Source organism: Canis lupus, chromosome 16 (genome assembly GCF_011100685.1).
Source record: "Canis lupus familiaris isolate Mischka breed German Shepherd chromosome 16, alternate assembly UU_Cfam_GSD_1.0, whole genome shotgun sequence".
NCBI classification, from domain to species: Eukaryota; Metazoa; Chordata; class Mammalia; order Carnivora; family Canidae; genus Canis; species Canis lupus.
In genome coordinates this window covers 47,443,946-47,459,887 of record NC_049237.1, presented here as the reverse complement: position 1 = coordinate 47,459,887, position 15,942 = coordinate 47,443,946, and the positions used below count along the sequence as shown (strand labels likewise).

The following is a 15,942-nucleotide window of genomic DNA, read 5'->3' as shown; positions in this document are numbered from 1 at the left end:
GGGGACTGCGGGCCGCGCGGCCGGCGGGCCCCCGGGGACACGACGCGGACGCTGTCAAGCCCACGCCTCGCCCTGAGCCGCGGGCCGCCGGGTGCGGAGGGGCGCCCGGCCCCGGGTCCGCCCCGGAGGCCTCGGCTCCCTCGTTTGTTTGGGTCTTTTGTGCCGTGGCTCACAGGCGGCTAAGCACTCCTGCGCTGAATCGGGCCATTGTCTGCGCTCCCATTGCCCTCACGCTGCAAGTCTCGGCGCCCCCACCCCGCCCGCCCCCTCCCCGCCTCCTCCCGGCCGGGGAGCCTCCGAACGTGCCTTCCCCCCCCGGAATCTGGAAGCTATAAGCCGGGCGGATTGCAAATGAAGTGTAATGCATTGTGGGACGTGTGTAAAATCGGAGCCGTCGCCGTGGGGGGGTGTGGGGGCGTGGGGAGGGCCGGACCCGCCGCTGGCGGTGTAGACGCCGACGAGGAGGGGCTGGGGAAAATGTGCGCAGAGTCCGCCCGGGTCGTGCCCGCCGTAGACGGATGAAGCCGCAGCGCGCTGCGCCCCGGCGCTGAGGCCCCCAGGACCGGGCGGCAGGTCGCGCTCCCCCACCATGAAGAAGACCCGGAGCACAACCCTGCGGCGCGCCTGGCCTAGCTCGGATTTCTCGGACCGGGCCTCGGACCGCATGAGGTCCCGCAGCGAGAAGGACTACCGCCTGCACAAGCGCTTCCCCGCGGCCTTCGCGCCCCAGGCTTCGCGGGGCTACATGACATCAGGTGGGTGCCCGCGTCTCTAACCCGGGCCGGGCCGCCGCCGCCGCCGCCGCCGGGGCGCTTCGGGGGCAGGGCGGCCGGGGATGGATGCGGTAAGTTATGGGGAAAGCAGGAAAAAATTAGCTCGCATCCACCATTTTGTAGGTCCGCGGGATCCACAGCAGGCCCTCTCAATATGGGGTTTGCGAGCTATTAGGTAAAATAAGGGAGGGGGGCGAGCCGGGCGTTTGGGCTGCAGGAGATAGATGACTGCAAGCGCCTTGCGAGGCCGCCGCCTGGAGCTTTGGGCAGGAGCCTGCGTCCGGGGCTGCCTGCAGTACCCGAGCTGGCCGGCTCCTGCATTGTGGCCAGTCGTCCTGGTGGGCATGGAAACGCCCCCCCCCTTCCCCCCCCCCCTCCCACCTTTCTGCAAAGGGAACAGGTTCCATGCACCGTTCCGGATGGTCTGAGGCAGGGAAGAGCCGCACGGACCTCGCAGGCTCGTCGGATCCGCTCGCAGAGAACTCTGCTGGAGCTCATTGAATGCATTCTGTGGGGTTATGGTGTGTATGCGGATCCAACGCTCACATGATCCGGTGTGGGGTTTAACATATGTTGCTTCGAATCAGGTTGTATGGAAAGAATGGAGGCTGTGTTTGCATGTCAGGCAGGAAGGACGAACAAAAACGGTAAATGGAAACTGGAGGCTTCGGGAAAGGTTTCATCCCCGTGAAACGCAGGGCTGCTAAAAAGGCATTTCGGAAAGAGCCAGTTCCCTTTGGCAGCACAGCGGGATGGCTTCGGTTGTGACTCAGGAACCCAGGGGATAACATACTGGAGGAAATGCCCAGGGAGGAAAAGCCTGGAACTCTTCCCTCGTTCTCTCCTTCCTTAGCATGCAGTGATGTGTGAGACATGCGTTTTTGTGAGGTTTTTCATTTTGAAAGAATTGATTTTTCGACTGAACACACTGCGATGCAAGAGCTGAGATTACACTGGAAACCACATACTAGTCTACATCATCCCCAGCCCTGTCTTAACTGGTGAGATTGCTTGAAGCTTGCGGTTGGTGCTCACAGTGTAGCTCTACTATCTTTCCCCTAAAACAGCAAGTTGTTATGATTTTTTTTTCCTTTTAAACTGGGGCCAGTATCTCATGCTTTAAAAATGTCCTGTGACCACATTTCCCTAAATGTAAAACCTAAATAAAATAACCATCCTTTTTATTGCAAAATCTGCCCACAGAAGGATGTTGTACTATTTTGGCAATAAGGCTCCCTTGATTTTCTCTTTCACGAAAAGCCAGATTTGCAAAGTGACAAGTGCAGTTTATACGTTAGTAACGTCAGTCAGTCCCGGCTACGGTTGCTACATTCTTCAGACTTGTGATAGTAGATTTTAAGACACACCTAAATGGAAATCTAACCTCAAAACACATATGTACATAAACGCATGTCTGAGCTGAGTGTTTAGATAATCCCCAGGTTTCAAATGGTTTGAATGTCTTCATTCCACACTGAATGGTTCCCCTCTTTTTAATGCCTCTTCAAGAACCAGTACTGACACCAGGTGTGAAGCTGTAGGAGGGCAGGTGGCCATAATTTCTTCAACAAACCTGTGAGATTCAGGCATAGTGATCTCAGGCATAGTCTCATGGAGCCTCTTTTTATCCGTCTCTGGCATAGGTTCGTTATGATCACATTTTCATTATTTGCTAATGCACCCACTTCTCTGCTACACTGCCAGTTCTGCAAGGTGTTTTTTGAGGGCTCGGGGAAGAGACTGATAATTTTATTTGGTTCCCTTTTCTTATTTCATTGCTTGACCTGCAAATGACCAGCTGTTCTTACAGTGTTATTGAGAGATGAGCTCTTTCGGGTTGATGGTTTGCTATGCAGGTTTAATGTTAGGCACCTACCTAGAAGAGAAACCCCAGAGGTGGGGGAAAGAGAGCTGTGTCATTCATTCAGCATTTTCTGGAGTATCCCCTGAGAGCAAAGTGCCTTGCTAGATTCTCATGGGGCTGAAGGGTTGGCTATAATGTGGTTTGCTCAGGGACAGTGGGCTATTATTTATTCATCATTCTAAATGCTAGCTAAAACATGTAATAAAAGGTATTGGTGTTAATGGAAGGAGATAGTAAATATTAAGACGGACGCCTACCATGGACACTGAGAATAGATGGAATCGCTCATGTGCATCTTTTGTGTGTGTGGGTGTGGGTGTGAGGGGGTATCTTATCAATTTCCTTTTCAAATAGGCTCTTTTCCAAATATGAGCCTTGATAGGAATAGATGGTGTATTGAAACATGCAGAGATCATTTACAGGAAGTTCTCTTCCTCTTAAGAAATGTAAAGGAAATCCACTTGTATCAAGTTAGTGACTCTGGATACAAACAGAGCCTTTGTCACATAGAATGGAATAGAAAATGAAGCAGCTGAGAAACACACGAGTCTTTTCATATTTCTTCTTTCTGTTTGTCCAGTCTTTTGGTATAATAACTACTGGTATTATCATAATTCGCTTTCAGTGAAAAGGGTTTTTCTCATACTGAGTTCAAAGGACAAGATAAGTTACTGAGTTATTTAAAACAAGGAACTCTAACTTCAGTTGAGACTCTTTTTAGAAATCCACCTTCCCCCCCTACAACTATTTGTAAAAAATATGGGGTGAACATCACGTTAAAAAATAAAAAAACTTTGGGGAAGGGGAGAGAAAGAGAGAGAGATCCTTGGAAATTTTAAGAGCTGTTGTTTTGGCCCGGCATACCTGTCACACAGTAGATACTTGAAGTTGAACTCTGTTTATTAAAGCAGAATTGTAGGCATTCCATAATAGCTTTCTAATGAGACAGCACCATTTCAAACAGCCTTCTCTCCACTAATAAGTAATTACCAGTTTGAAATGTGATTTATAGCAATAGGCTTGACATTTAGCCTGGGCTTTTTCATATAGCTTCAGGATAAACTACACTTAAACTCAAGAGGCTCGAAAAGGCGCATATAAAACTTAAAAGAGATCCTGTGGAAACACAGTTCAATAGAGAATTCTGAAACTTTCACTCTTGAAAACCAGGTCTTTTATGACGGTGTAAGCTCCCAATTCATGCTACCAAATCTAAAATAACCCTAGGAATTCACAGGCCTTCTCCTGGCAACCAGCAAGTTCACAGGCCATGAGATGAGTTCATTGTTCATCTTGAATATTAATTTCCCAATGGTAGTTTCTGGGCAAGAAAAGGGGGAAAATCTTGCCTTTTGTTCAAATCAGGATGAATAACTCAATGTGCATGCATTATCTGAAGAAGAAAAGAGGTGAGATCAAATGGATGTGGGATCATTCTTCTGGATTTTCTAAAACTGGAAATTATGATATCAATTAACTAGAGATAAAAGTAAATCCTCCCCCTTCCCCAAAGAGGGAAATATCTGTGTAATTCCTAGTGCTTTACATATGAAAACATGCTCACGTACCTCCATGAAATAATTTTCAAGGCGCCAAAGCTTTTGTTGGTGAAGCTGTTAGGGCCCTGTCAACTGTGTGACCTGTGACCTCGTCACACAAATGATGCTACTCACTGTGTTTTCTTCACTCTCTTCTTCCCCCAGCCCTGGACATGTGTGCTTCTGGGTGTTGCATGTGTAATGCCACCACATTTGGGGGCCTTCTGTTGATCAGAATCAGAAACTAGTATTTCCACTAGAAAGGTTCTACAGAGCATGTTCTTAATGTGAGACACCCCCAAAGTCATGGCACTTTAAGTCTGGTACTTGTCATAATAGAGAACAAGAGAGTAGACAGTTTTATTTTTTAATTTAATTTTTTAGAGATTGTATTTATTTATTCACGAGAGACACACAGAGAGAGAGGCAGAGACGTAGGCAGAGGGAGACGCAGGCTCCCTGTGGGGAGCCTGATGTGGGACTTGATCCCAGGACTTCGGGATCACAACCTGCAGTGAAGGCAGACGCTCCACCAACGAGCTGAGCCCCCCAGGCGTCCCAAAAGAGTAGACAGTTTTAATACAATGGCTTTAAAGGATTTGAGAAGATAAGTCAAAAGCCCCAAATTGACATCTTTTAAAGAAATTTAAAGCAATTTTTCTCTGCCCACCTAACTAATACCATCAGTGGGGAAGAATGACCAGCACACTGCCTGGATGGGTTTATTAGTTTTCATTTTATAGAAATGAATTCTGGGGCACAGCTGATTGTGTGTCCCAGTTCCTTATGTTCTGTTATTTTAAGAGACGTGAGAGTTTTCTGGGAGTGGAGGATGGACACTCGGGGTTCTAATCTGGGCCTGCCACCAACCAGCTGTGTCCCTGGCGAGTAACATGACCTCCCTCCCGTCTGTGACGGGTCCTTCTGGTCCCCACTTCCATTACAGAATCGGGCCCTGCAGTGACTCTGTAATGAGCCATCCCAGGACTTCTGAGCACTTACACAGAAATCGTTAGAAATGACCTTTGCCCTTTCTACTTATTGGAGTCATGTGCTTCCCTGTACGTGGGGTATGTGGGAATAGTGCTCATTTTGCAATAGAATCCCTGTTTCCTGCCATCCCCAAGCATTGCATTAAGTATGTGCAGGGCTTATCCTGGCGCTCAGAGTAATGGGGGTGGTGGTGGTGGACGAGGCTATAATCATATGCAAGTTTCAATAAACAGCATCCTGTCGCCTCCTTTCCCGTCTTTGCAGAGATCCATTTTCAGCCAGCTACTCCAACTGTGTTTTAATTTGAAACTACCTGTGTTGACTCCTTTCATCAGGCAAGTAGAAGTGAGGAATATTACACTTGGTGGTGAATGACTTTATTCTTTATTTCCCAGGAGAACATGAATGCGCTTACAAAAGGTCACCTCTCTTGGTATTTCAATATCTTTTACACTCTTGCGAACGTTTTTATTTGAAAAAAGGAATATGAGTATATTGTATAAAAGCCTTAGCATTTTTGCACGCCCAGAGCAATCCTGGCTTAAATTCCCTGTGCCCCAGAGAGTTAGGGCAGTTCAGACAATAGCATGTTCTTTGGTACAACGACTGCTTATGCTGAGTGCAGTTATAACCAAGAAACAAAATCTGGTTAGATCCCCGCTGGTGGGATAATATGCTGACTTCTGAATTTAGGGCAGGCTTTTTGCAGATCAGTCATGGAGACTGTGTTGGAGGCTAATCCGTAAGGTGTAAAGTAGAGGTTCTTGTAGTTTGTAGGAATGTAGGCGATAGTCAACCCTAAATTAATCGTAGCCACAGTAATACCAGAAAGAAATGGCATGGGTAATTTTTTCAGTAGATAGTAAACTTTTCCTTAAGTAGCTAATCCCTAGACTATTTTTATGTGACATTGGAATGTACAACCAACCAGTTGGTCAGAAAATCCAGTTTCTACCACCTAAGTATTTCTAAAATCTGCTCTTCCTTCTTCATCTGTGTTGTTTAAATCTTCTTCTGTTCTATTATAGTATCTTCCAATCCAGTTCATCCACCCCGGGTCCCCAGAGGATTTGTGTTTTGTGTTACAGTTACATTAGTTCTCTTTGCACTGTTTCTCAGGCCTGTGGACAGAGTCATTCCTAGACCAAGGCTCTTCATGGCATGACCTCCCCCACCTTTTCTACCTCTTCTTCCTGTGTGTTTGTCACCACACTGTGCTCCAGGCCTGGAGAAACTCTACCTTCAGCAATACCTGGTTGCCATTTCGTGACTTTCTTAATTTCTCTGGCGCTGCTGAGAATATGCTCCCCTTCTTTGAAGGTCTGTTGGAATACCACGAAACCTTCCAGATCCTTTCTGGAGTAAATCACTCCTGTGACATTTGTTCTGTACTTGTGTCATAGCAACATGGTCACCTTATGCCAAACCACAAGTTCACATGTGGGTCTCCTGTATGAGCCTGGGAGTTCCTCACTGGCAGTCCATATTTTATTCACATCTCTACTTTGCCAGCAACCGCAGAGCTTGGCACATATCGGGTACTCAGTAAATGTTTATTGCATGAATGAATAAAATATGACTTCTGTTAAAAAATTGGATTAAGATAGGACCAGCTCTCAGTGAATCGACCATTAGAAAGCAGTAAATAATAGGATCTAATTGAGAGTCAAGTAAGGTGGTTGATATGGTTGGTATAGATGGAACAATTGAGAATGGATATCAATTGAGAATGATATCAATTAGGACAGGCCGCCCAGGGGGAGGACTTCCTTGTGTCTTGAAGGACTGGGTAGGATTTGAGGAGACAGGGAAGGAGGCAGATGGGGGGAAGGTTGTAGAAGCAGTATGAGCCAAGGATGAAAGGAGCATTTCAGGAGGGATGTCTGCAGGGGCTTGCCGGACAGATGGAAGAGGTGAGAGTCTTGAGGCCAGGAAACCAGTCAGGAGGTGGTTGAGGGGGCCCACGTGATCAAGCCATCAGATGATGAGTGGTCACGACAGAGCAATGCTTCCCAACCCTGCATGGCATTAGCACACTGCCCCCAAGATTTTAACTGTGTCGGGATACCACCCCCCATATTATTTACTGAATATTTTTTTTCCTTAACCTGACCTACTATTTTATGGAAATGAATTGAAAAGAAAATTTTGTATTGTCTGTGAAATTACAGGTTTCATTTGAGAATTCTATTTTTCAAACCCCCGTCAAAACAAATACATTACCCTTTCAGTTAAAATACTCAACTAAGTACCACCTCACATACCCGAGTGGTACTCATGCCACCTAGTAGAAAACCCTGTATCAGTCAAGACAAAGGGATGGGATCAGAGGGGAGAGGGGGAATCTTTGAGAACAAAGAACTGGCCCGTTCCTTGTAACTGGATTTAAGAGGTTTAAAAAAAGAAGACGACGAAGAAGAAAGGCAAACCAGGTTTGTGTTGTGAGAATGTGGTACATGACAGTGGACCAGGTGATGAGTTCCGTTTTGGATGTTAATGGGCTGGTTAGACAGGCAAGTAACAGTAGAGGATGGAGATATAGTTTGGGGGTCATCCACTTAGCCGTGTTAGTTGAGAACATGAGACTAGCTTAGCTTTCTGTACTGTATGTTCCGTTTCTTAGAGGGGAGCAGATGACTGCCTTATTTTTGTTTCTGGCAGATGGAGGGTCAGTTGGATTCCTTTAGCTTTGAGTCCTACTTGGGTTTCTGAAAATGTGGGGAATCAGGGTTGGGATTGCCTGGAGATCATCTGCTCTCCTGTTCCTAAATGTGAAGAGCTTTTTAACGCTAGGATCTGTGTTAGGAGTGTTAGCATCTCTGCAGAAGCCACTGTGTTGTTGATAAAAGGGGTATATGTTTGATGTGTATAGTCAGGTGTGAAAAGGGTTAGAGCTCTGCGCATAGCAGCCCAGAAGACTAGACCAGCTATGTAAATAATGTACATTTCAAACATCTGTCATATACCTATGCAGTTGAAAAATTATGGCTTAGGTAACTCATACACACGGTTAAAATCTCCATTTATCTTTTCCACTCAAATCCATGATGGCTCCTGCAGGCCAAGTTTTCTCTCTTTGAAGATAAAAGAGAGATATTTGGCAGATGCCTGTGGGCATTAGTGGTAGCAGGACTTATGCCTGGCCCTGTCCTTCTGATGGCCATGGTTTCAGAGGGAGGAACCATCTAGCTTTGCAATTAACACCCCCACCTCACCCCTACTGTACATTCCTGTCTAGCTGATTCCCCTAAGAGAGCTAACAGGCCACATATTGCTTTTGGCATATCCAGCTTTTGCTTTGAAATCATTTATTCATCATTATGTGAAATGAAAGGCCCTCATAGCAATTGAGATACTGTGGATAGTTCTCTCTCTTTTTTTTTTTTTTTTTTTTTTTTTGGCTGTCCAGCATCTGCACCCCTCTTTCTGTGTCTGGGTAATTCCCCACTGTCATGGGTTGGATTACACACCCCTCCCCCACCCCATGCAAAGAGCCATTCAAGTTCTAACCTCTGGTGCCTATGTTTGGGACCTTCCTTAGAAATAGGTCAGACATAAGTCAGGTAAGAATGCTGGAGTAGAGTGGGCCCTAAATTCGGTAAGACTGGTGTTTTTGTAAGAAGAAGGAAAGAAAAGGTCGCCTTTGACGACAAAGGCAGAGACGGGAATGACGTCAAGCCAAGCCAGGCAAGGGATTGCTGGTCACCACCATGGGGCAGGAGAAGGGCATGGGATGGGTTCTCCCTCAGAGCCTCCTGAGGGAAATGGTCCTGCTTCTGTCTTCTGGCCTCCAGAATCTTGAGAGAATACATTTCTCTTGTTTGAAGCCATCCAGTTTCCAGCACTGGGTTTTGGCAGCTGCTGGGGATTAACGCATCCGACATATGAATGTTGGTGGGAGGTGGAAATCTCATTTCTCCGTGTAGACGCCGAAATTGCCAATGGGATCGCTTTCCTGGCCTGCCTGGCATGGAGGGCACAGGTGCATGATCTGGGTTTCACCCCCTTACCTGCGCCCTTCCAGACTTGGGAGCTGGTGCTTGTCCACCGAGCAGTGGGGGCTGTGAGGCACAATCTGCTCACAGGGTGGTGCTGTTGTGCAAGACAGAGTTCTGGAAGGGGGGGGAGGGGGGGTTGGGGGCAAGTAGCAAGCCCTGTGGCAGGGTTGGTAACACTTGGGCTCCATAGTGGCTGCGGAGGAGTCCTCACTGGAGCAGCTCTGGCTGCAGAGTTCCGAGCCTGGATCTCCAACACCCACCCCACCTTGACAAACCCCGAGTTACTCAAAATATTTCAGTAAATATTTCAGCCTCTCTTTTCTGAGAGGCTGTGTCGCATGGCAATTAAGAGCAGAGATGCCAGCTTCATAATCTAGCCTTTCCAAGACTGGCTGGATAAATGTGGCTAAATGTCCTCTTTTTCTTTACGGCCTCAGTTTCCTTGCCTGCAAAATGGGAATAATCATAATGGTATATCCCCGTGAGGTGTGGGGTGAATTATGTGAATATACGGGAAGCACTGACAACCAAACTTGGCACATAGGAAGCATTGTATCAGTCCTTGTCATTAGCATCATGACAAAAGAGCCAGCATTGGTTTCTGTTCACCTAGTGAACCATTTGAATTTTCATGTTGATTGGTTTTAAGATTAAATACTCCTTTCAATTAAAATTATTATTATTATTTTTTTTAGTAATTAAAATTATTTTGATTGAAAGGAATATTTGGATTTTTTTTTTTTTGTCCCACATTTACTCACTGGTTATTTATATAATGAAGATAATGACCGGCTGTTGATAAACTTAAAAAAAAAAATGCTTTGAAAGAGTTTAGCCAGGGAGTAAACATTCCCCAAGAGCTGAACAGGAGGGATGTTCATAGTGTCGGATAGGATTTTCCACCTTTGTAATAGTGGCTCCAGTCACTTTACATAACAGTAGAGTATTGTGACTTGGGGCTTTGAAATCAGGGGGGTGTACATTGGCGTCCCAGCACCCACTTGCTGGCTGTATAGCCTTGGCAATTTATGTGATCACTCTATCCTCTGTTTATCTTCTGTAAAATAAGGGTAAAATAATATCTAACTGATAGTATCTGTTAAGTGAGGATAAAATGGTATCTAACTGTTGGTTGTTCTGTGCATTAAAGGTGCAAAATGCATACAAAATAATTAGCCTCGTGCCTGACACAAGATAAGAACTTAGGACTTTTTTGCTATCATATTATTATTTTTGGAGGTCATAACTGCAAGGCTGACTCATTTCCAAATGTTTAACACCTAAGGGTGCAGAAGAAGGGACACGGCAGGTGACATGTCCATGATCAGGTAAAGTTAAAAAAAACAGCTTTAAATCTGACTCTTACACTTGGTACTCATTTCATCAGAAACCAAACATTCCATTTCTTATTGATTTTGGTATATGATCTTCTAAGAAATCCACAGAATTATTCCTTTACCTAAGTGGGCTCACTTGCCCTTGAATTTCCATCTTCGGAAGAACGGTAGAGAATTGTTGTGTATTCAGAAGTCCTGTGGGATATTACATCTAAGAGAACTTGGCTTCTCGAAAATCAGAGAGACAGTGCCCTGCATAATCAGACTCGGCTTAATCTGAGATACCTACGTTGGCTTTTCAGTTGAAGGTAAAGGGGGGAAAAAAAGCCTCTTCTGAGTGGAAGGTGGAGTTGTGTGCTTGCGTGTGGTTGTGCATGCAACAAAATCAACTCTCGCAGGTTGTGTGTGCAGCAGAATCCACTCTCACAGAGATGCAGTGTGAGAAAGGAGCAGTGTGTCTAATGTACATCAGTCAAGGGCTGTTTTGAAAGTGAAGCCCAGGGGTTCTCTTCTCCAAACCAAGCCCATTTCACTCCATGGGTGAGCTTAGGGATGGTCCCATGGAATCTCAGGTCAGGAGTCTCCTTGAATCGTGTAGGAGGTAAAGGGGGTGGCTACAGTTTGGGGTCCACTAGTCAAATGTGTTAATATTTCAGCAGCCTTCCGAAGAGCAGATAGTTTGGCCAACTTGGCCTTTGAACTCAAGGCTTTGGGGTGGTAGCCTGAGCTGGGGAAGAAAGAGCCTCCCCCCTCCAGCTTTCAGAGCTGCCACCACCCCCACTTCACCACCCCCCTCCCGCCTTTTCAGGCAGACATGCAAGCCCCAGCCACTGGGATTTGGGAACTCAGAGCTTCCCACGTTTGCCTTGTTTACTCCCGAGTTTGCATTTTACCTATTCGTTTTCAGCCCTTTTCCTCCTCCCTCCTCCCTGAAAGTCCAGCAAAGGATACCTCATGAACCCAACCTAAAGGGTAAGGAGGACCTTGCTTCGTATGGCTGTGGCCAAGTCATTGAACTTCAGAAGCCTCCTCTAAATAGAACTCCAAAACGGGACAAAAGCATTGGCTTTTGTTGATTAAAGCATCATTTTTGGAGAATGTAGATCTTGCATTTGGAGAATGCAGATCTTGTTTTCCATGGGTTGTGCTCTACTCGATGTGGATAATTTAAACATGTGCCAATTTCAAAGAGGAGGTTTGGGGATCCCTGGGTGGCGCGGCGGTTTGGCGCCTGCCTTTGGCCCAGGGCGCGATCCTGGAGACCCGGGATCGAGTCCCACATCGGGCTCCCGGTGCATGGAGCCTGCTTCTCCTTCTGCCTGTGTCTCTGCCTTTCTCTCTCTCTGTAACTATCATAAATAAATAAAAATTAAAAAAAAAAATTTAAAAAAAAAAAAAAAACAAAGAGGAGGTTTGGGATGCCCAAGACACAATAAGTGGCATACCGTCCTGATTCTAGGGACCGGGAATGGAGGTTTCCATCATCACATGCAGCCAGAGGTATGACAGTTTCTCTCCAGAAAGGCCCTGGAGTGTGCTCAGGCTGGGCTTGACGCTGTGGGCTTGTGGTAGGTGTGTCTCATGGTAACACACCATTTGTGTATGTAGTGTAGCCCTGGAAGGTTTCTCTTCAGCTCGATGATGGGAAGCCAGAGGTCAAAGGCCCTGGGATGTAAGCATGGGCTCCCTCTGCGGATCTGAGAACAAGTTTCCAAGAAGGTAACACAGTTCCCCAGGTGGTCCTGAAATGTAGATATTAGGGGGGAGCTACCTTGACTTGCCTAAAGGACAGGTCTCCTAAAATCTGGCAGGCGAGGGGGCGGAGGATCGTGGAGAGTGGGGAGGTTGCTGGAATCTTTTCCTGCTGGTGTTTCATACCCATCTCTTCCCACCCAAGAAAGGGTTTCTCATCCATCTGTCTTGAGTGCCTTTTTTTTTTTTTTAAGATTTTATTTATTCATGGGAGACACACACACACACACACACACACAGACAGGCAGAGGGAGAAGTAGGCTCCATGTGGGGAGCCCTACACGGGACTCGATCCCAGGACTCTGGGATCACGCCCTGAGCTGAAGGCAGATGCTCAGCCACTGAGCCACCCAGGCGTCCTGTGAGCTCCTCCTTGTCTTAATTGGCCTCGTGTTTCCATGAGCCATCAGTCATGCAGGGAACATCCTGGATTCTTGGAGGCGATGGAACAGTTGAGATCACAAACTTCCTAGGTCGTCTTAACTTGTTTGGGCACAAAAGGACCTGACAACAAAATTTGAAACTTTAAATGGAAAGAAATCCCCCACATAAACATCATTTCATGTATTTGTAAACCATTTCCTTCTGCAGGCTCGTTTTCCCTTATACTCTTCTTTCCTTTTTTGGTTATGAACAACCACTGAAGAAACATTAGTTCAGTGCAGTTGAACTTTTGCCGTCTGTTGTAAGAGTTCACACTGAACATTATTCTGAGCAGTAAGTACAATAGGCCTAAATCCAAATAATTGAATAATTGAATAGCCCCCTGCATAGTAATTTTAAATGATGGAGTGTCAGGGGGGCAAAGAAGGAGGAGTTATATGGGTCTGAGTGGCTCAAGGTAGGATTAAGTAAAAGGTAGTTGAGAAATTAGTAAACTAGGAATTTGGGTGAATATGTTAAAAAAATATATAGTTGGTTAAAATGGGCTAAGTGGACTGTATCTTTGCAAAGAATGAGTTGACTCGTTTAGAGTACCTCAGATGTATATTATAAAATTTTCAGTTTAGAGGGAAAGGAAAAAAATGTCTTTGTGATTCTCCATAGGGATCACTCCTGAGAAAATCCTGTACAGTCTTTCCTCCTGTTTCAGTGGCCAAGGGAGATGAGTTCAGTGACCCATGGCAATGTAGTGAGTGTGAATAATATGAAAACATAATCTTCATTTAGTACTTTCCGCTGACCAGAAGACTTGCAAAATCTAGCATTTATATAACCCTTGGAGTGTACATTCTTTTTAAAGATTTTATTTTTAAGTAATCTTTATACTCAATGTGGGGCTCGAACTTACAACCTTGAGATCAAGAGTTGCATGCTCCACCGACTGAGCCAGCGAGGTGCCCCTGAAGTCTATAACATTTAAAGTAAATCAAATAGGGGATCCCTGGGTGGCTCAGCAGTTTAGCACCGCCTTTGGCCCAGGGCGTGATCCTGGAGTCCCGGGATCGAGTCCCACATGGAGCTCCCTACGTGGAGCCTGCTTCCCCCTCTCCCTGTGTCTCTACCTCTCTCTCTCCATGTCTCTCATGAATAAATAAATAAAATATTTTTAAAAAGTAAAACAAATAAAGCAAACTCTCCTATTCTTGAGAACATTTAAGAATAGTCACAAATCTCTATGATACACTGGGTTTTTAAAAAAAAAATCTCAAGAAAACAAACCCTAGAAATTGCTTTTAGACAGTATAATAGCTAAATACCGTATCTCTTATGAACCCTTTCCCTGCTTTATGGCTAATCAGCAAACACTTACATTCTGTATGTACCAGATTTAAACATACTAAATAAATATCGCAAAATTGTCAGCTCTTAAATAAAACAAAATGCGACTTACAGTTTCTCTGTATTGACTTTAGAATCAAGGCACCAAACTAGCTAAACTCACATTCACTTGTATTCAGTTTCCTAAAATTAGAATTTCTGGATAGTTGCATATCTTTGTTTTAACTTCTTATTGCCAGGAAAGCAATGTGGGAGAGATCTGATTAGTCAAGTATTTCTTTAGAGAAAAGTGTTTAACGATATGCAGGAAATAAAATGTATGGAAATGACATTCCTCTCAGCCTGAAGACTTCTCACTGATTCCCTGTGCCCTGCTGCTTTGAGATGAATGGTTTCCTTCTCAGGTATTTTTAACTCCATAGACTCATTCTTTCGGCATGGTTTGTTTTTTTGTTTTGTTTTGTTTTTCCTTTTATTTTCATTGTGAGATCCATGCAACAAAATGTACCACCTTGATTCTTTCCCAGTGTGTAGGTCAGTGGCATTCAGTACCCTCACGTCGGGCAGCCATCCCCACCATCTAGATGTCCACAGAACTGTTTCCATCTTGCAAAAGAAATCTGTTCCCATTAGATAGCAGTTCCCTGTCCCTCTTCCTCCCAGCCCCTGGCCACCACCTTTCTATCTCCTGTGACTTTGTGAGCCATTCGCTTTCTCTCTCTGTGAATTTGACTCCTCTACCTACCTGATACAAATGGAATTGTGTCATCATATTTGTCCTTTTGTGACAAATGTGACCTACATCCTTTTATTTCACTTGGCATAATGTCCTCAGAGTTCATCCGTGTTTAGCAGGTGTCAGGATTTCCTTCCTTTTTAAGAATAAGTAATATCCCATCCGATGGGTAGACTGTATTTTGTTTATCTCTTCATCTGTTGATGGACACTTGGGTTACTCCCCCCCCCCCTTTTGGCTACTGTGAATAATGCCGCTGTGAACATGGGTGTACAAACATCTGTTCAAGCCCTGTTTTCAGTTCTTCTGGGTCTCTACCCGAAGGGGAATTGCTGGATCATATGGTAATTCATACGGTAATTCTATTCTAATTTTTTGAGGAAACCGCATGTTTCCTTCCTACCTCCCTTTCTTTCTCTCCTTTTTTCTTTTGACAGTAGCCATCGTAATGGATGTGCAGCAGTCTTAGTCATGTATTTCAGGCAGCAAAGGTGTGCAGAGCTTCACTATGTTCTGGAAGATCTTTCTTCCCTGGGAAATTGGAAGGAAAGTGGAGTGATCTCCATGTGGTCATCTCCCACACAGAGGAACATGATGAGTGTTGGAGCTTTTGTTGTTTTTTTGTTGGTTGGTATTTGGGTTTGTTCTTGTTTCTGTTTTTTTACAAGAAGGCCACAGTCCCCTGATTAATAAACACAGTAGAAAGTAAAGGTAGAGCAGATACAACAAGGAGCTTCTACTTCCTTTGAATCCAGTTTTCTTTTTTTTTTTTTCCCCCAAATGAGAGATGTACTTAAATGAGGGTAAGCCAACTTCTAATCATCCAAACCCTATTCCTGCCTGTGGCATGTGCTGTGAGGCAGTGCTCAGGGTGTGCTCTGGGATGTCGTAGGGACGTGGACCCTCACCCTCTGGGTGCTTAAAACATGCTGAGAGCCTGGAACACCCAGGAGGTGAACCACAGAGATGAAATGTTGGAAGGTGAAAAGTCCCAAGTCCTAATCGAGGGTAAAGAGAGGGTGGCAGGAAGTTCCGTGGTGCCTCTGGTGGCATCAGCGAGGTGTCCCTGTCCTAGCGTCTTAGCTACCCTCACCTGGAGGCAGCCAGGATCGGGATGTGCGGTGTGGACCGTGGCTCCTGGCTACCGTCTGTAGACCCGCGCGCACTTATTGTTCCTTCTGCAGAATCCTCAGGGGAGCCTGTTAAGCAGATACATGTCTCTGCCTCCT

The 15,942-nt window shown here is 45.4% G+C and overlaps 1 protein-coding gene across 1 annotated transcript in view; it reads left to right on the top strand.

Moving 5' to 3' along the window:
• Positions 1–455: 455 nt before the first annotated feature.
• Positions 456–15,942, top strand: part of STOX2 (storkhead box 2) — a 106,950-nt gene continuing 91,463 nt past the window's right edge. The window contains exon 1 of the mRNA XM_038560434.1: positions 456–755. Within this exon, the coding sequence (XP_038416362.1) occupies positions 590–755 (166 nt within the window). The 5' untranslated portion in view covers positions 456–589. The remainder of the gene's footprint in view (positions 756–15,942) is intronic.